This window comes from Amblyraja radiata, chromosome 14 (assembly GCF_010909765.2).
Source record: "Amblyraja radiata isolate CabotCenter1 chromosome 14, sAmbRad1.1.pri, whole genome shotgun sequence".
NCBI classification, from domain to species: Eukaryota; Metazoa; Chordata; class Chondrichthyes; order Rajiformes; family Rajidae; genus Amblyraja; species Amblyraja radiata.
This window is the reverse complement of record NC_045969.1, coordinates 55,414,782-55,432,167: the sequence shown is the minus strand read 5'-3', so window position 1 is coordinate 55,432,167 and position 17,386 is coordinate 55,414,782. Positions and strand designations below refer to the sequence as shown.

At 46.7% G+C, this 17,386-nt stretch overlaps 1 protein-coding gene across 1 annotated transcript in view; it reads left to right on the top strand.

The window, feature by feature from the left end:
• LOC116980256 overlaps nucleotides 1–17,386 on the top strand; it is a 63,312-nt gene that overhangs the window by 9,634 nt on the left and 36,292 nt on the right. Inside the window, exons 3-4 of the mRNA XM_033032309.1 lie at nucleotides 453–625; nucleotides 5,214–5,387. Coding sequence (XP_032888200.1) covers nucleotides 453–625; nucleotides 5,214–5,387 — 347 coding nt within the window. The remainder of the gene's footprint in view (nucleotides 1–452; nucleotides 626–5,213; nucleotides 5,388–17,386) is intronic.

Genomic DNA, 17,386 nt, shown 5'->3' with positions numbered 1-17,386 from the left:
CAATATATGTGATGTCCCGGCTAATACGGGACAGTTGGCAACACTACCTTCATGATAGATGCCGCCTTCTTGAGGCAGCGCCTGTTGTGGCTGCATTTGATGGTGTGGAGGGCTGGGCCTATTTTTTAAGTTAAAAGACTTCACACAATGTCTTTATAGATTATTCAGCTCTCAATCTCTTCCCAGTTACCACCATTCTGTTTCACACTGCCGGAGAAGGCATCCCGGTCCACTTGCGCTTGTCAGGGTCATAGTTCTCAGAGAGAGCTGACTATACCAAATGTATTTGTGTGTCAGGCAAGCTGGTGGGATGAGAATTCTAATCAGGATTGTGGTGTCGGAGCTGTATGTAGATCACAGATGATTTGAGAGAATGGTAAATGATGTTTTTGAGATTCAGTTGGGCCTATAATTTGGCTAACATTTTTTATTCTCTTTTTTAAAATCTAAAGCACTTACATCCTTGAATGCAATGATGGTCAACGTGAAGGTCCCGCACATGGAAATAGCTCGAGGAGATGCTTTACATTTACAATGTACCTATCAAACCACCGCACCAACGAAAAACCATCTTAACATTGAATGGACTCTAGTCGAAGAAGTACCGAGTGAAGAGGAACCAACGGTAAGCATTTGTCTCTGCGGTAGTACTTCTTGAAATGACTTGCTTACAAGTACTATTAATGGTGATGTCCATACACTCGAGATGGCCAGTCAATTCACAAGTTCCGTCACTCAGTGAGTAGGTATGTTACAATACTTACCTTCAGCGGCGTTGAAATTCTGCCACTGGCCGTGTGCACGATTTTGGCGCGTTTGAGGGGGGCGGGGGCTGGGTTAAAACGCGTTTTTTTTCCGACCTGGTCCTGGATTATATTTTGTTGGAGTGCAAAATTTTGCTAAAGAATCGTTCTGACGGCCGTTCTGTGTGTTTTTAAAAAAAAATTCGCCCGACAAGTTAATCGCTGGAGTGATTTTAAAATCAGCTTCTGAAGCCATCAACGCCGACAACGGGGCCGGATTTTATGTAGGGGACAGGTAAAAGAAAGTAGTTCATTTATGTATATAAAAGTGTTTCTTAAGATGCATTTAATTCACATTTTAAGTTGCGAAACGGTGATTTTATTCCCCGAAGAACCGGCAGTGTATTTGCTGCCGATATGGGGGAATAAAAGCACCGCAGCCTCAACGTTCCAAATGGTCGCGTTCCAGAAAACCCCACTCGCAAGCTGATTTAAATGGCCATTAATTTACAGGTATTAAACATTAAATTCCTTCCATTTGGCCTATAAACCCAAGACAATGAGATTTAAAAATTATGTTATATTCTGAATTCTTGTGTGAATGTTATTTGGACACTTAGGCTATTTAAAAATGTTAATCTATTCTTAAGAAATGGATAGATGTTTAGATCTAGTAATTGAATTGAATAGTCTACAGCACCTTGCTTGTGCCTTATTTCTTAAATATCTTTGGCGGGACAGTGGAGTTTACACGTTCTCCCTGTGACCGTGTGGGTTTCCTCCGGTGCTCCGGTTTCCTCCCACACCCCAAAGACTTGCGGGTTTGTAGGTTAATTGGTGCTCTGTAAATTGCCCCCAGTGTGTAGAGAGTGGATGGGGAAAGGGAGATAATATAGAACTGGTGTGAACAGGTGATCGATCGATGGTCAGCGTGGACTCGGTGGCCTGATGGTCCTGTTTCCATGCTGTGTCTCAAAACTAAACACATATCCATTGCTTTTAGTCATAAAGGATTTTCAAGTTGAATTTATTTTTGTATGGGTGCAGTCTGTTTATGCTGGAAAGGTTCAGTGTTTTGTAACTAGCAGAGTGGATAAGGGAGAACCAGTGGATGTGTTATATCTGGACTTTCAGAAGGCTTTCGACAAGGTCCCACATAAGAGATTAGTATACAAACTTAAAGCACACGGTATTGGGGGTTCAGTATTGATGTGGATAGAGAACTGGCTGGCAGACAGGAAGCAAAGAGTAGGAGTAAACGGGTCCTTTTCAGAATGGCAGGCAGTGACGAGTGGGGTACCGCAAGGCTCAGTGCTGGGACCCCAGCTATTTACTTTTTTTATTAATGATCTGGATGAGGGAATTGAGTGCAACATCTCCAAGTTTGCGGATGACATGAAGCTGGGGGGTAGTGTTAGCTGTGAGGAGGATGCTAGGAGGCTGCAAGGTGACTTGGATAGGTTGGGTGAGTGGGCAAATGCATGGCAGATGCAGTATAATGTGGATAAATGTGAGGTTATCCACTTTGGTGGCAAAAACAGGAAAGTAGACTTTTATCTGAATGGTGGCCGATTAGGAAAAGCGGAGATGCAACGAGACCTGGGTGTCATGGTACCCCAGTCATTGAAAGTAGGCATGCAGGTGCAGCAGGCAGTGAAGAAAGCAAATGGTATGTTGGCATTCATAGCAAAAGGATTTGAGTATAAGAGCAGGGAGGTTCTACTGCAGTTGTACAGGGTCTTGGTGAGACCACACCTGAAGTATTGTGTACAGTTTTGGTCTCCTAATCAGAGGGAAGTCATTCTTGCCATAGAGGGAGTACAGAGAAGGTTCACCAGACTGATTCCTGGGATGGCAGGACTTTCATATGAAGAAAGAACGGATAGACTCGGCTTGTACAATACAATACAATTTATTTGTTGTCATTTGAACCTCATTGAGGTTCAAACGAAATTTGGTTTCTGCAGTCATACACACAAGGAAAAGAACCAAGACACAACACAATTTACACAAACATCCATCACAGCGCATCTCCTCCTCGCTGTGATAGAAGGCAAAGACTTATCTTTCCCCTGTTCTCCCCATTCTCCTCCCGATGTCAGAGTCAAAGCCCCCGGCGGGCGATGGTAAGTGTCCCGCGGTCAATAAACCGCGCCGGGCGATGATGTAAGGCCCCGCTCCAGATAATCTTCAATCCCGCAACTCGGGCGGGTGAAGTCGCCGTTGCAGAAGCCCCGAAAAGCGGTCTCCCAGCAGGGACCCGCGGGCTTCCGGTGTTACTGTCTACCAGACCTGCGGTAAGCCTCCGAATCCCTGGGGTCGGGTCGCAGCCGTGCGCCACCACCGCTCCTCCCGCTCCGAACTCGGCCAGCTCCGCGATGGTGAGTAGGTCCGCAGCTCCGTGACTGGGGCCCCAGGTCGTTCCTGCTGGAGGCCGCTCCACGGTGCTAGGCCCCAACGACAACGGAGACCCGACAGAGAAAAGGTCGGGTTCTCCTTACAGGGAAAAGATTTTAAAAGTTTCACCACCCCCCGCCCCCCACACACATACCCACACACATACCCAGTTAAAAAAAAAACAAATTACATTCAAACGAGACAAAAAATAATAAAAAGACAGACGGACTGCAGAGGCCGCTGCGACGCTAGAATTTAGAAGACTGAGGGGGGATCTTATAGAAACGTACAAAATTCTTAAGGGGTTGGACAGGCTCGATGCAGGAAGATTATTCCCGATGTTGGGGAAGTCCAGAACTAGGGGTCACAGTTTAAGGGAAGTCTTAAGAGGGAAGTCTTTTAGGACCGAGATGAGAAAATCATTTTTTACACAGAGAGTGGTGAATCTGTGGAATTCTCTGCCACAGAAGGTAGTTGAGGCCAGTTCATTGGCTATATTTAATAGGGAGTTAGATGTGGCCCTTGTGGCTAAAGGGATCAGGGAGTATGGAGAGAAGGCAGGGATGGGATACTGAGTTGGATGATCAGTCATGATCATATTGAATGGCGGTGCAGGCTCGAAGGGCCGAATGGCCTACTCCTGCACCTAATTTCTATGTTTCTATGTATCTCAGAACTGTCAATAAAGATGGGCAGGAGTGTGTCCAATGTCCGCCCTCACATCCAGCGGCTGTTCTCACCACCTCCGCCCTTGGAACCAAGTCTCCGGTAGGCGGCGCGACTCTCGTCAGCAGCGGCCTCTGCAGTCCGTCTGCGTTTTTATTATTTTATGTCTATGTTTTAATGTAGTTTTTGTTATTTTTGTTGGGGTATGTGTGTGTGGGGGGTGGGGTGGTGTGGGGGGGTTGGGGGTAACTTTTAAATCTCTCCCTGCACGGGAGACCCGACCTTTTCTTTGTCGGGTCTCCGTTGTCGTTGGGGCTGCAACGAGGAGCGGCCTCCAACAGGAAGACCGGGGGCTCTGGTGCCGACTACTCGCCTCACCGTCGCGGAGCTGGCCGAGTCCAGAGCGGGTGGAGCTGTGGTGGACGCTGCTGCGACCCGACCCCCGGAGATTCGGTAGGCTGCAACTGCGGGTCTGGCGGACGGCGACACCGGGAGCCCGCGGGTCCCTGGAGGGAGACCGCTTTTCGGGGCTCCCGCAACGGCGACTTCTCCCGCCCGAGTTGCGGGGTTGAGGAGCTCCTGGAGCGGGGCCTACATCACCGCCCCGCGCGGCTTGGAATGGCCGCGGGACTCTGCGAGCGCACGCCGGGGGCTCTAACACCAAGACCCGGTGTGCGACCTTGCATCACCCGGCGTGGCTTAAATGACCACGGGACAATCGCCATCGCCCGCCGGGGGCTTTGACTTTGACTCTGACATCGGGGGGGAGAGTGCAGTGGAGAGAAAAGTTTTTTTGGCCTTCCATCACAGCAATGGGATGGATGTTTATGTAAAATATGTTGTGTCTTGGGTCTATTTGTTTGTAATGTATGGCTGCAGAAACGGCATTTCGTTTGGACCTCAAGGGGTCCAAATGACAATAAATTGAATTGAAAAAAAAAAAGAAACTGACCCAGGTATCCCATCGGTCGAGCACCTCTTGGGTGGCAGTTAAGCCTCAGGATCCACTTCCACCTTATTGAGGTCTACAAGATCACGATGGGCATGGAGAGAGTGAACGCTCACTGTCTTTGTCCCAGGGTAGAGGATTCTAAATCTAGAGGGCACAGGGTTAAGGTGAGAGATTTAAGAGGGGTAACCTTTTCACTCACAGTGTAGTCCTTATCTGGACTGAGCTGCTTATGGAAGCTGCAAATGCAGGCAAAAGAGGTTAAGTAGGGACAACTTGGTCATGATGGACAGGATATGCCGAAGGGTCTCGACTCGAAACGTCACCTATTCACGTTCTCCACAGATACTGCCTGACCCACTGAGTTACTCCAGTACTTTGTGTCTTTTTTTGTAAACCAGCATCTGTAGTTCTTTGTGTCTGCTTTGTCCAATACTAAGTTCTACTGTTCTTTTAAGATCGATGTAATCCAGTACTTCTACGACGGATTATACAGCGTTGGAAAAAACTACAAGGGCAGAGTAAACTTTACAGGAGATGCCAACGGGGAAGATTGTTCAATAGCGATCCAGAATGCGCAGATAACTGACACTGGAACCTACGTGGTAGAAATCACAACACCTTTTGACTTGGTTGGTACGCGGAAAGAAACAGTGGATGTGACTGTATTGGGTAAGGGCTTCGGAAAATATTTCTATGCAGATTTCAGCTTGCTTAGTAGTAATGTGTCATTACTAGCTTTCATGTAAAATGTCCAGGTCTTTGAATGCGTTTTTAAATGATACTAGACTAAGTGTTCACACGGGAGGGCGGGTCCCCCGAAGCAATATTTCACCTCTCCACCAATTCCAATATTGGTGGCCAGTGGGGGGGCTTTCCTGAGTGCTGGTATGGGTTCTTGGGGTGGCATCTCAGTCCCTCAAGCCTGATCTGCTGGCAGCTCACTCATGGCTGGTGGGCTGGCAGTTGACTCATGACTATTCCTTGAAATTCCTATTCAAGCAGGGTGCAAGGCCACCAAATTCAAGTGCCACCATTTGCAGTAAGTAGTGCCTTTCAACTTCAAGCCAATGCATCCACGCCACCATTTGCTGTAAGTAGTGCCTTTCAAATTCAAGCCAAAGCACCCAAGCCACCATTTGGTGTAAGTAGTGCCTATCAACTTAAAGCCAAAGCACCCAAGCCACCATTTGTAGTAAGTAGTGCCTTTCAACTTCAAGCCATAGCACCCAAGCCACCATTTGCAGTAAGTAGTGCCTTTCAACTTCATGCCACCATTTTCAGTCAGTAGTGCCTTTCAACTTCAAGCCAAAACTCCCAACCCACCATTTGCAGTAAGAAGTGCGTTTCAACTTCAAGCCAAAGCACCCAAGCCACCATTTGCAGTAAGTAGTGCCTTTCGACTTCAAGCCAAAGCACCCAAACAACCATTTGCAGGCAGTGCCTTTTTACTTCAAACAAACCATATTTTCATTTTCAACCCACATTAAGGGGACTCACAGTTGTGTAGACATTTGTTCAGTGCTATTCAGAGCTCAGAGAGACGTGACCCTTGGCTTCATCCATCTTGCAGAGACTGAGTGAGGCACACCACTTCCTGGTTTTATAGTCCCTCCCCCTCCCTCCAGCAGGGGCAGCAGAGAGAATGGAGATTTTTAAAAAAACATTAATATCTCTCTGATTTGTCATCGATGGGAAAAATCCTCCGCACCCGTAAAGCGGAGGGGGGCTCTGAGCGAGGTGGCCAAAAATGGCCATAGGTGGCGGCGTTCTGTTGGAAATCGCAGCACAGTGGGCCAAAAGCTTTCATGATCAGAGTTTTAATAACTGCTCAAATTGGGGTCGGGGTAGAAGCTTGTAATTTTTCTATCTTACCAGTGCAAGTAAGGAACAGCAAGACGAATGCAGTGTTGCAAACATATGCTTTCCTGGATCACGGAGGTTCGACTACCTTTTGTACAGAAAGCCTGACGAGAAGATTGAATGTCACAGGAGAAGAGACTAAGATTCGATTACGTACCATGAATAAAGATAACGAGAGCATGAGTCATTACATTACGAGTATGGAGATATCCAGTTTGGATGAAGATCATTTCATACCAATATCTGAAGTGTTTACGCATGGAACTATGCCGGTTGGTCGTCAAAACATACCAAGATATGAAGACATAAACCAATGGCCTTACCTGAAGGATGTCAAGATAACTGAAATAAATTCTAGTGTTGATCTACTTATCGGAATGAATGTTTTGAAGGCTTTGGAACCTATACAGATTGTTAGGAGCCAAGGTGAAGGACCGTATGCTATGAAAACACGACTTGGATGGGTTATCTATGACTCCTTGAAAAGGAACCACAAAATCGGAAATCAGAAGAACTGTCCTGCCGTTGCTATTAATCAAATGTCTACTGATAAATTAGAAAAGTCGGTGATGAAGCCATACAATCATGACTCTAATGAAAGTACCAGCAAGGAATCGGGAGAGATGTCGAAAGAAGAGTTGAAGTTCATGGATGTTATGAACTACTCAGTGAAAACTGATGGACACTGTTGTGTGGACTTACCTTTCAAACAAGAAAGTGTTAATCTGCCAAATAATCGTAGTATGGCAGAGCAACGTACCCAGACTTTGAAACACAAGTTTGGCGAGAAGAGTAAATTTCATGAAAGAAGAATCTCTTTGAAGAATAATTTCTACAAGGATGATTGCTTAAAATCCAGGTCTACTCAGCAGAAAGCGATTCTACCACTAGAACATTTGACTTCTCTTTGCAATAAGGGAGGATTCACACTTTCTAAGTGGAACAGTGACAATTGTGAAAGCATTCCACTAGATGATAGAGCCAAAGAAACCAGAGAGTTGGATTTGGACAAAGACGATCTGCCAATGGAAAGAGCATCGTGAGTTACAACTGTGGTGCAACTGAAGTATGTTGACACAGAAGAAAATTCTGCAAATGAAGTTTCCAGAGAATTGACAGTGAACCGTTTCTTAAGCAAGAAATGAATCAATGAACTAAAATCTCTTTGCAAGCCAGACAGAGAATGGCCAAAGCTTGAGCTGGGATTTGAAATCTTTGCTAATGACTCGGACATTAAATCAAACTTAATGGTGAACTTTATTGCTAAAGATCCTGTTATTCCCTGTCCCGCCTGCAACTGGTCCAAACCGCCGCAGCGAGGCTCCTGACGGGCATCCGAAAAAGGGACCACATCACCCCGATCCTGGCCTCTCTCCACTGGCTCCCTGTGCGGTTCCGTATACATTTCAAGATCCTCCTCTATGGCTACAAAGCCCTCAATGGGCTTGCCCCCACCTACATAAAAAGTCTTCTCAATCACCACTCCACCTCCAGGTCCCTCAGATCGGCCGACTTGGGGCTGCTGAATATCCCGCGGTCCAGGCATAAGCTCAGGGGCGACCGTGCCTTTGTGGTTGCAGCCCCTAGACTGTGGAACAGCATCCCCCTTCCCATCAGAACTGCCCCCTCCATCGACTCCTTTAAGTCAAGACTCAAATCTTATCTGTACTCCCAACTATATATGCATGTAGTTTGTTTGTTTATACTATTCTTATAACAAATGTAAAGCACTTTGGCCAACGAGAGTTGTTTTTTAAAATGTGCTATATAAATAAATGTGACGACTTGGCTTGACTTGACTATTCTTTTGAAGGATCTTCACGCTTCAACTTTACTGTTACAACACATCAATGAGTTGATCGGACATGGAGGAAGACTTTTCATGCTATCAAAGGTTTGGACTATTATCTTTTGGACTATATACTGGGTATCATGCCTGATTTTAAGGGTTTGGTATGCACGATACGACTTTGAACTAAAACCACTGTTGTAATAAGATTAATAACCAAGTTGTGCTTGCTTCTAGAAGGTGAAAGTGAAGATGGAAGAGTCGATGAAGAATTCTGATTGCGGATTTAAAGTGCATGCTATTTTTTTCCTCGTTAGTAGAGTGATTAGTATCCCTGCCTGTCACGCGGGAGACCGGGGTTTAATTTCCCGACGAGGAGCCACAGGGTTTTATTCCCTGACCTTTTGATTTTGATATATGTTAAGCCTTCATGGCTATTTTTAAAATGTTTATTAGCAATTGCCTCGTTATATACTTGGAACAATTAGGGGCTGGTATGCAGTGGCCATTTGGCCTGTTTTGCCTGTCATTAATGATGGCATGTGCCTTTAAATTTTAGACTGCCCGTTATATTGTGGGTGGGATTTATGACGGGTTTTTGGGCATGTTTGGAACTTAGATGCTTAAGCGGAAGTGATAAGCTGGAGTTCGAAGAAGATTGTAATAACGAGTCGGAAAAAGTTTGGATGTATCTTACTGTTTTCTATCAACAATAAAGCATTTATTCATCAAAAGACTGTGTTTTGAAGAGAAGCTCTGAAGGTCTCTGTGAGTGAGCTCGCATGCATTTAGAAGACACCCCCTTCAACCATTCTCATTCATTTAGTGGCTAGGGTGCTAATTACCTGAAAGATACGAAAATATGCCGCTGCATTAAGGGTGGTGGGTTGCAGCAAGAGCAATACTTCAGCAGCGTGCGCTGACAACAAATCAGAGATTAAATCAAACAATCATGGATCTTGTTCTTTCTGCAGCAGGTTGAGAGGGAGCACCCGGATGCTGCTGTCAAATGTCAGCTGTGGAAAGAGTTTAAACGTACCAGACTGAGCGCCACGGACAAGATGGGTAATGTCTCTGTGCACAAGATCAATATTTCACACACCAATGGAGCACAGTTGTGGATTGTAAATGGTCACTCATTGTTGGGGAGGCAGGATCTTCCACACAGTTTGCAGAATTGGGATTGGGATTAGTAAAGAATTGGGATTCTATTTCACTGCTGATGAATGTATTTTAATGCTTTGTGTTTTAATTGCTTTGTACGATTGGAATGCCAGGTCTGACTGGTGGAATCGGGAATCTGCCCGGAGAGGAGATGGCGGGAGAGGGGGGGGGGGGGGGGGTCTTACCTTCCACACCTTCATCATTCGGAGTATAGAGTATAGAAGTTGGGAGGTCATGTTGCAGTTGTATAAGACGTTGGTAGAAACATAGACTAAGTGGGACGCGTTGGGTCCCATGTTCACACGGGAGGGCTGGTCCCCCGACGCAATATTCCACCTCTACACCAATTCCAATATTGGTGGCCAGTGGGGGGGGCTTTCTGGAGTGCTGGTATGGGTTCTTGGGGTGGCAGCTCAGTCCCTCAAGCCTGATCTGCTGGCAGCTCACTGACGGCTGGTGGGCTGGCAGTTGACACATGACTATTCCTTGAATTTCCATTTCAAGCAGGGTGCAAGGCCACCAAATTCAAATCCATGTTCCTACCATTTTAAGCAGGGTGCAAGGCCACCAAATTCAGGTGCAGTTTCATACCACTTCAAGCAGGGTCCAAGGCCACCAAATTCAAATGCAGCTTCATACCATTTCATGCAGGGTGACACCACCATAAAACCACACAAAACACCAACCTCACAGTTCAGTAGGCATTCAGTGTGTTCAGTTGATTCACAGCTCAGACAGAGTCATGACCTCTCCCTCCCCCATCATGCAGAGACTGAGCCATATCCACACTTCCGGGTTTTATAACCCCTCCCACTCCCACCGGAAAAAGTGTAGCTTTCAGGGCGTGATTGACCGGAGAGAGATTCTCAACAATTTTTTAAACACTAATAACACTTTTATTTTTCATTGATGGGAAGAATTCTCTGCACCTGCTCAGCGGACTGAGTAAGATGGCCAAAAATCACAGCCGTAAGTGGTAGCGTTTTACCTAAAATCAATATACAGTGCAAACAGGAAGTAAGTGCATTTGCAGTAGTGCCTTTTAACTTCAAGCCAAAGCACCCAAGCCGCCATTTGCAGTAAGTAGTGCCTTTCAACATCAAGCCAAAGCACCCAAGCCACCATTTGCAGTAAGTAGTGCCTTTCAACTTCATGCCACCATTTGCAGTAAGTAGTGCCTTTCAACTTCAAGCCAAAGCACCCAAGCCACCATTTGCAGTAAGTAGTGCCTTTCAACTTCAAGCCAAAGCACCCAAGCCACCATGCCACCATTTGCAGTAAGTAGTGCCTTTAGAAACATAGAAACATAGAAAATAGGTGCAGGAGTAGGCCATTCGGCCCTTCGAGCCTGCACCGCCATTCAATATGATCATGGCTGATCATCCAACTCAGTATCCTGTACCTGCCTTCTCTCCATACCCCGTGATCCCTTTAGCCACAAGGGCCACATCTAACTCCCTCTTAAATATAGCCAACGAACTGGCCTCAACTACCTTCTGTGACAGAGAATTCCAGAGATTCACCACTCTCTGTGTGAAAAATGTTTTCCTCATCTCGGTTCTAAAAGATTTCCCCCTTATCCTTAAACTGTGACCCCTTGTTCTGGACTTCCCCAAAATCGGAAACAATCTTCCTGCATCTAGCCTGTCCAACCCCTTTAGAATTTTATAAGTTTCTATAAGATTCCCCCTCAATCTTCTAAATTCTAGCGAGTACAAACCGAGTCTATCCAGTCTTTCTTCATATGAAAGTCCTGCCATCCCAGGAATCAGTCTGGTGAACCTTCTCTGTACTCCCTCTATGGCAAGAATGTCTTTCCTCAGATTAGGAGACCAAAACTGTATGCAATACTCCAGGTGTGGTCTCACCAAGACCCTGTACAACTGCAGTAGAACCTCCCTGCTCCTATACTCAAATCCTTTTGCTATGAATGCTAACATACCATTCGCCTTCTTCACTGCCTGCTGCACCTGCATGCCTACTTTTAATGGCTGGTGTACCATGACACCCAGGTCTCGTTGCATCTCCCCCTTTCCTAATCGGCCACCATTCAGATAATAGTCTACTTTCCTGTTTTTGCCACCAAAGTGGATAACCTCACATTTATCCACATTATACTGCATCTGCCATGCATTTGCCCACTCACCCAGCCTATCCAAGTCACCTTGCAGCCTCCTAGCATCCTCCTCACAGCTAACACTGCCCCCCAGCTTCGTGTCATCCGCAAACTTGGAGATGTTGCATTCAATTCCCTCGTCCAAATCATTAATATATATCGTAAATAGCTGGGGTCCCAGCACTGAGCCTTGCGGTACCGCACTAGTCACTGCCTGCCATTGTGAAAAGGACCCGTTTACTCCTACTCTTTGCTTCCTGTCTGCCAGCCAGTTCTCTATCCACATCAATACTGAACCCCCAATACCGTGTGCTTTAAGTTTGTATACTAATCTCTTATGTGGGACCTTGTCGAAAGCCTTCTGAAAGTCCAGATATAACACATCCACTGGTTCTCCCTTATCCACTCTACTAGTTACGTCCTCGAAAAATTCTATAAGATTCGTCAGACATGATTTACCTTTCATAAATCCATGCTGACTTTGTCCAATGATTTCACCACTTTACAAATGTGCTGCTATCCCATCTTTAATAACTGATTCAAGCAGTTCCCCACTACCGAAGTTAGACTAACTGGTCTGTAATTCCCCGTTTTCTCTCTCCCTCCCTTTTTAAAAAGTGGGGTTACATTAGCTACCCTTCAATCCTCAGGAACTACTCCAGAATCTAAAGAGTTTAAAAAAATTATCACTAATGCATCCACTATTTCTGGGGCTACTTCCTTAAGTACTCTGGGATGCAGCCTATCTGGCCCTGGGGATTTATCAGCCTTTAATCCATTCAATTTACCTAACACCACTTCCCGGCTAACCTGGATTTCACTCAGTTCCTCCATCTCATTTGACCCCTGGACCCCTGCTATTTCCAGCAGATTATTTATGTCTTCCTTAGTGAAAACAGAACCAAAGTAGTTATTCAATTGGTCTGCCATGTCCTTTTCCCCCATGATCAATTCACCTGTTTCTGACTGCAAGGGACCTACATTTATTTTAACTAATCTTTTTCTCTTCACATATCTATAAAAGCTTTTGCAGTCAGTTTTTATGTTCCCTGCCAGTTTTCTTTCATAATCTATTTTCCCTTTCCTAATTAAGCCCTTTGTCCTCTGCTGGACTCTGAATTTCTCCCAGTCCTCTGGTAGGCTGCTTTTTCTGGCTAATTTGTACGCTTCATCTTTTGTTTTAATACTATCCCTGATTTCCCTTGTTATCCACGGATGCACTACTTTCCCTGATTTATTTTTTTGCCAAACTGGGATGAACAATTGTTGTAGTTCATCCATGCAGTCTTTAAATGCCTTCCATTGCATATCCACCGTCAACCCATTAAGAATCAATTGCCAGTCTATCTTGGGCAATTCACGTCTCATACCCTCAAAGTTACCTTTCTTTAAGTTCAGGACCCTTGTTTCTGACTTAACAATGTCACTCTCCATCCTAATGGAGAACTCAACCATATTATGGTCACTCTTGCCCAAGGGGCCACGCACAACAAGACTGCTAACTAACCCTTCCTCATTACTCAATACCCAATCTAGAATAGCCTGCTCTCTCGTTGGTTCCTCTACATGTTGGTTTAGAAACCTATCCTGCATACATTCCAAGAAATCTTCTTCCTCAGCACCCTTGCCAATTTGATTCACCCAATCTATATGTAGATTGAAGTCACCCATTATAATAGTTTTACCTTTGTTGCACGCATTTCTAATTTCCTGTTTGATGCCATCCCCAACTCCACTACTATTGTTAGGTGGCCTGTACACAACTCCCACTAGAGTTTTCTGCCCCTTAGTGTTTCGCAGCTCTACCCATATCGATTCCACGTCCTCCAAGCTAATGTCCTTCCTTTCTATTGCATTAATCTCCTCTCTAACCAGCAACGCTAACCCACCTCCTTTCCCTTTCTGTCTATCCCTCCTGAATATTGAATATCCCTGGATGTTCAGCTCCCAGCCTTGGTCACCCTGGAGCCCTGTCTCCGTGATCCCAACTATATCATAGTCATTAATAGCTATCTGCACATTCAACTCATCCACCTTATTACGAATGCTCCTTGCATTGAGACACAAAGCCTTCAGGCTTGTTTTTACAACACTCTTACCCCTTATACTATTATGTTGAAAAGTGGCCCTTTTTGATTTTTGCCCTGGATTTGTCTGCCTGCCACATTTCACCTTGCTACCTATTGCTTCTACCCTCATTTTACACCCCTCTGTCTCTGCGCTCACACATTTAAGAAACCCTTTCCCTTTAACTCCATCCTCAACTATCCCATTCGACACCCCATCCCCCTTATTCAGTTTAAAACCACCCGTGTAGCAGTGGCAAACCTGCCTGCCAGAATGCTGGTCCCCCACCTGTTAAGATGCAAACCGTCCCTTTTGTACAGTTCCCCCTTACCCCAAAACAAATCCCAGTGATCTAAGAATCTAAATCCCTGCCCCATGCACCAGTTCCTCAGCCACACGTTCAGGTCCCGTATCTCCCTGTTCCTGCTCTTGCCAGCACGAGGAACTGGAAGCAAACCGGAGATAACAACCCTGGAGGTCCTGCTTTTCAGCATTTTTCCGAGCTCTCTAAAGTCACGCTGCAGAATATTCATCCCTTTCTTTCCGACATCGTTTGTGCCGACATGCACTGCCACTTCCGGCTGTTCACCTTCGCCCTTTAGGATTTTCTGCACTCTGTCCGTGACATCCTGGATCCTGGCACCAGGAAGCAGCACACCTTCCTCGAATCCCGTCTGTTGCCGCAGAAACCCCTGTCCATACCTCTCACAATGGAGTCTCCCACTACAATGGCTTTGCCTGACTTAGGCCTTTTTAGTTTTGGCTCAACAGCCCTATTCGCATCGCAAGCCAGTCCGCCGCTCAGTGTAAACACGTCTTCTGTCCCGACAGCTTCTAAGTGGGTGAACCTGTTCACAAGAGGTACAACACCCGGGAACGTTGGCATTCCATGCTTCCCTCCCTTTCTCACTGTCTCCCACATTCTCTCTTCCAGTACCCGAGGTGTAACAATCGTACTGTAGGACTTGTCGAGGAACAACTCCGTTTCTCGGAAGAACCTGAGGTCATCCATTTGCTTCTCCAGTTCCCCAACATGGTCCTTCAGGAGCTCTACCTGGATGCACTTCTCGCATTTGTAGCAGCCAGATGCACCAGCGGTGTCCTAGACCTCCCACATACTGCAAGCATCGCACAGAATCAGCTTGCCCGACATCTCCTTCTTTCGTCTCTCCCTCTCAAGCGTATTGCGTAGTCTCCTCTCCTCGACAAAGACTCACACTTTACTCACAGGGCACTTCGAGCCAAAGACTCACACTTCCCTCACAAGGCTGCTCCTCAAGAGCAGTCTTGCTTATATTGACTGATAAATTGCCTAATTTACCAATTTACAAACCAAATTCCTCAGTTTTCAACTGTTTTCCCTGCACACACACTTCTCTCCTCCCACTTGGGCTAGAGCCAATCAGTCTTATCTCTTGCTAAGCTTCTCCTGCTGTTGCTTCCAAATCTACAGCAGCTCTTTCAACTTCAAGCCAAAGCACCCAAGCCACCATTTGCAGTAAGTAGTGCCTTTCAACTTCATGCCACCATTTGCAGTAAGTAGTGCCTTTCAACTTCAAGCCAAAGCACCCAAGCCACCATTTGCAGTAAGTAGTGCCTATAAATTTCAAGCAAAGCACCCAAGCCACCATTTGCAGTAAGTGCCTTTTTACTTCAAACAAACCATATTTTAACAACTTACATACTTTAACCTTAAACCTACTGTATGTACACTAGACAAGAGACTGTGCATCTACCAGATCTATTTCTCATATGATTTTGTACACCTCTATAAGATCACCCATCTTCCACCTGCTCTCCAGGAAATAAAGTCCCAGCCTACTCAACCTCTCCCTATAGCTCACATTGTCCTTGGAACATCCTCATTAATCTTTTCTGTACCCTCTCCAGCTTGACAACACCTTTCCTATAACATGGTGCCCAGAACTGAACACAATTTATCCGCCGCCTCCACGCATTCCACTCTCTTGGCCCTCACCCCCTCATCTTCACCATGGATGTCCTGTCACTCTACACCTCCATCCCCCACCTGGATGGCCTCGGAGCCCTCCGGTTCTTCCTCGACCAGAGGAGCAACCTATACCCAGCCACTGACACTCTCTCAGCTTAGCGGAGTTGGTCCTCACCCTCAACAACTTTACATTTGACTCCTCCCATTTCCTCCAAACACAAGGCATAGCTATGGGCACACACATGGGCCCCAGCTACGCCTGCCTCTTTGTCGGGTACGTTGAACAATCCTTGTTCGAGACGTACCAGCGCCCCATCCCCGACCTCTACCTCCGTTACATTGACGACTGCTTTGGGGCCACCTCCTGCACCTACACACAACTGACTGACTTCATCCACTTCACCACCAACTTCCATCCGGCACTCCAATACACCTGGACCATTTCCGACACTTCCCTACCATTCCTTGACCTCACCATCTCCATCGCAGGGGACAGACTCCTGACCGACATACATTACAAACCCACTGACTCACATGGCTATCTGGACTACACGTCTTCCCACCCTGCCCCCTGTAAAGACTCCATCCCCTACTCCCAATTCCTCCGCCTACGCCGCATCTGTTCCCTGGATGAGACATTCCATTCCAGGGCATCGGAAATGTCCGTGCTCTTCAGGGAACGGGGAGTCCCCTCCGCCACCATAGATGAGGCTCGCAGCAGGGTCTCATCCATACCCCATAACACTGCTCTCTCTCCCCATCCCCGCACTCGCAACAAGGGCAGAGTCCTTCTGGTCCTCACCTTTCACCCCAACAGCCGGCAAACACAACACATAATCCTCCGCCATTTCCGCCACCTCCAACGTGACCCCACCACTCGCCACATCTTCCCATCTCCCCCCATGTCTGCCTTCCGCAAAGACCGCTCCCTCCGCAACTCCCTTGTCAATTCTTCCCTTCCCTCCCGTACCACCCCCTCCCTGGGCACTTTCCGTTGCAACCGCAAGAAATGCAACACCTGTCCCTTCACCTCCCCCCTTGACTCCATTCAAGGACCCAAGCAGTCGTTCCAGGTGCGACAAAGGTTCACCTGTATCTCCTCCAACCTCATCTACTGCATCCGCTGCTCTAGATGTCAGCTGATTTACATCGGGGAGACTAAGCGGAGGTTGGGCGATCGTTTCGCCGAACACCTCCGCTCAGTCCGCAGTAACCAACCTGACCTCCCGGTGGCTCAACACTTCAACTCCCCCTCCCATTCCCAATCCGACCTCTCTGTCCTGGGTCTCCTCCATTGCCAGAGTGAGCAACAGCGGAAATTGGAGGAACAGCACCTCATATTCCGTCTGGGGACCTTGCGTCCGGATGGCATTAACATTGAATTCTCCCAATTTTGCTAGTCCTTGCTGTCTCCTCCCCTTCCTCAACCCTCTAACTGTCTCCTCCCACCCTCCATTCCGCCCACCCTCGGGCTCCTCCTCCTCCCCTTTTCCTTCCTTCTCCCCCCCACCCCCCATCAGTCTGAAGAAGGGTTTCGGCCCGAAACGTCGCCTATTTCCTTCGCTCCATAGATGCTGCTGCACCCGCTGAGTTTCTCCAGCAATTTTGTGTACCTACAATTTATATAAATGTGGCCTCACCAATGTGGCCTCTTCTGCAGTTGTATAGGGCTCTGGTGAGA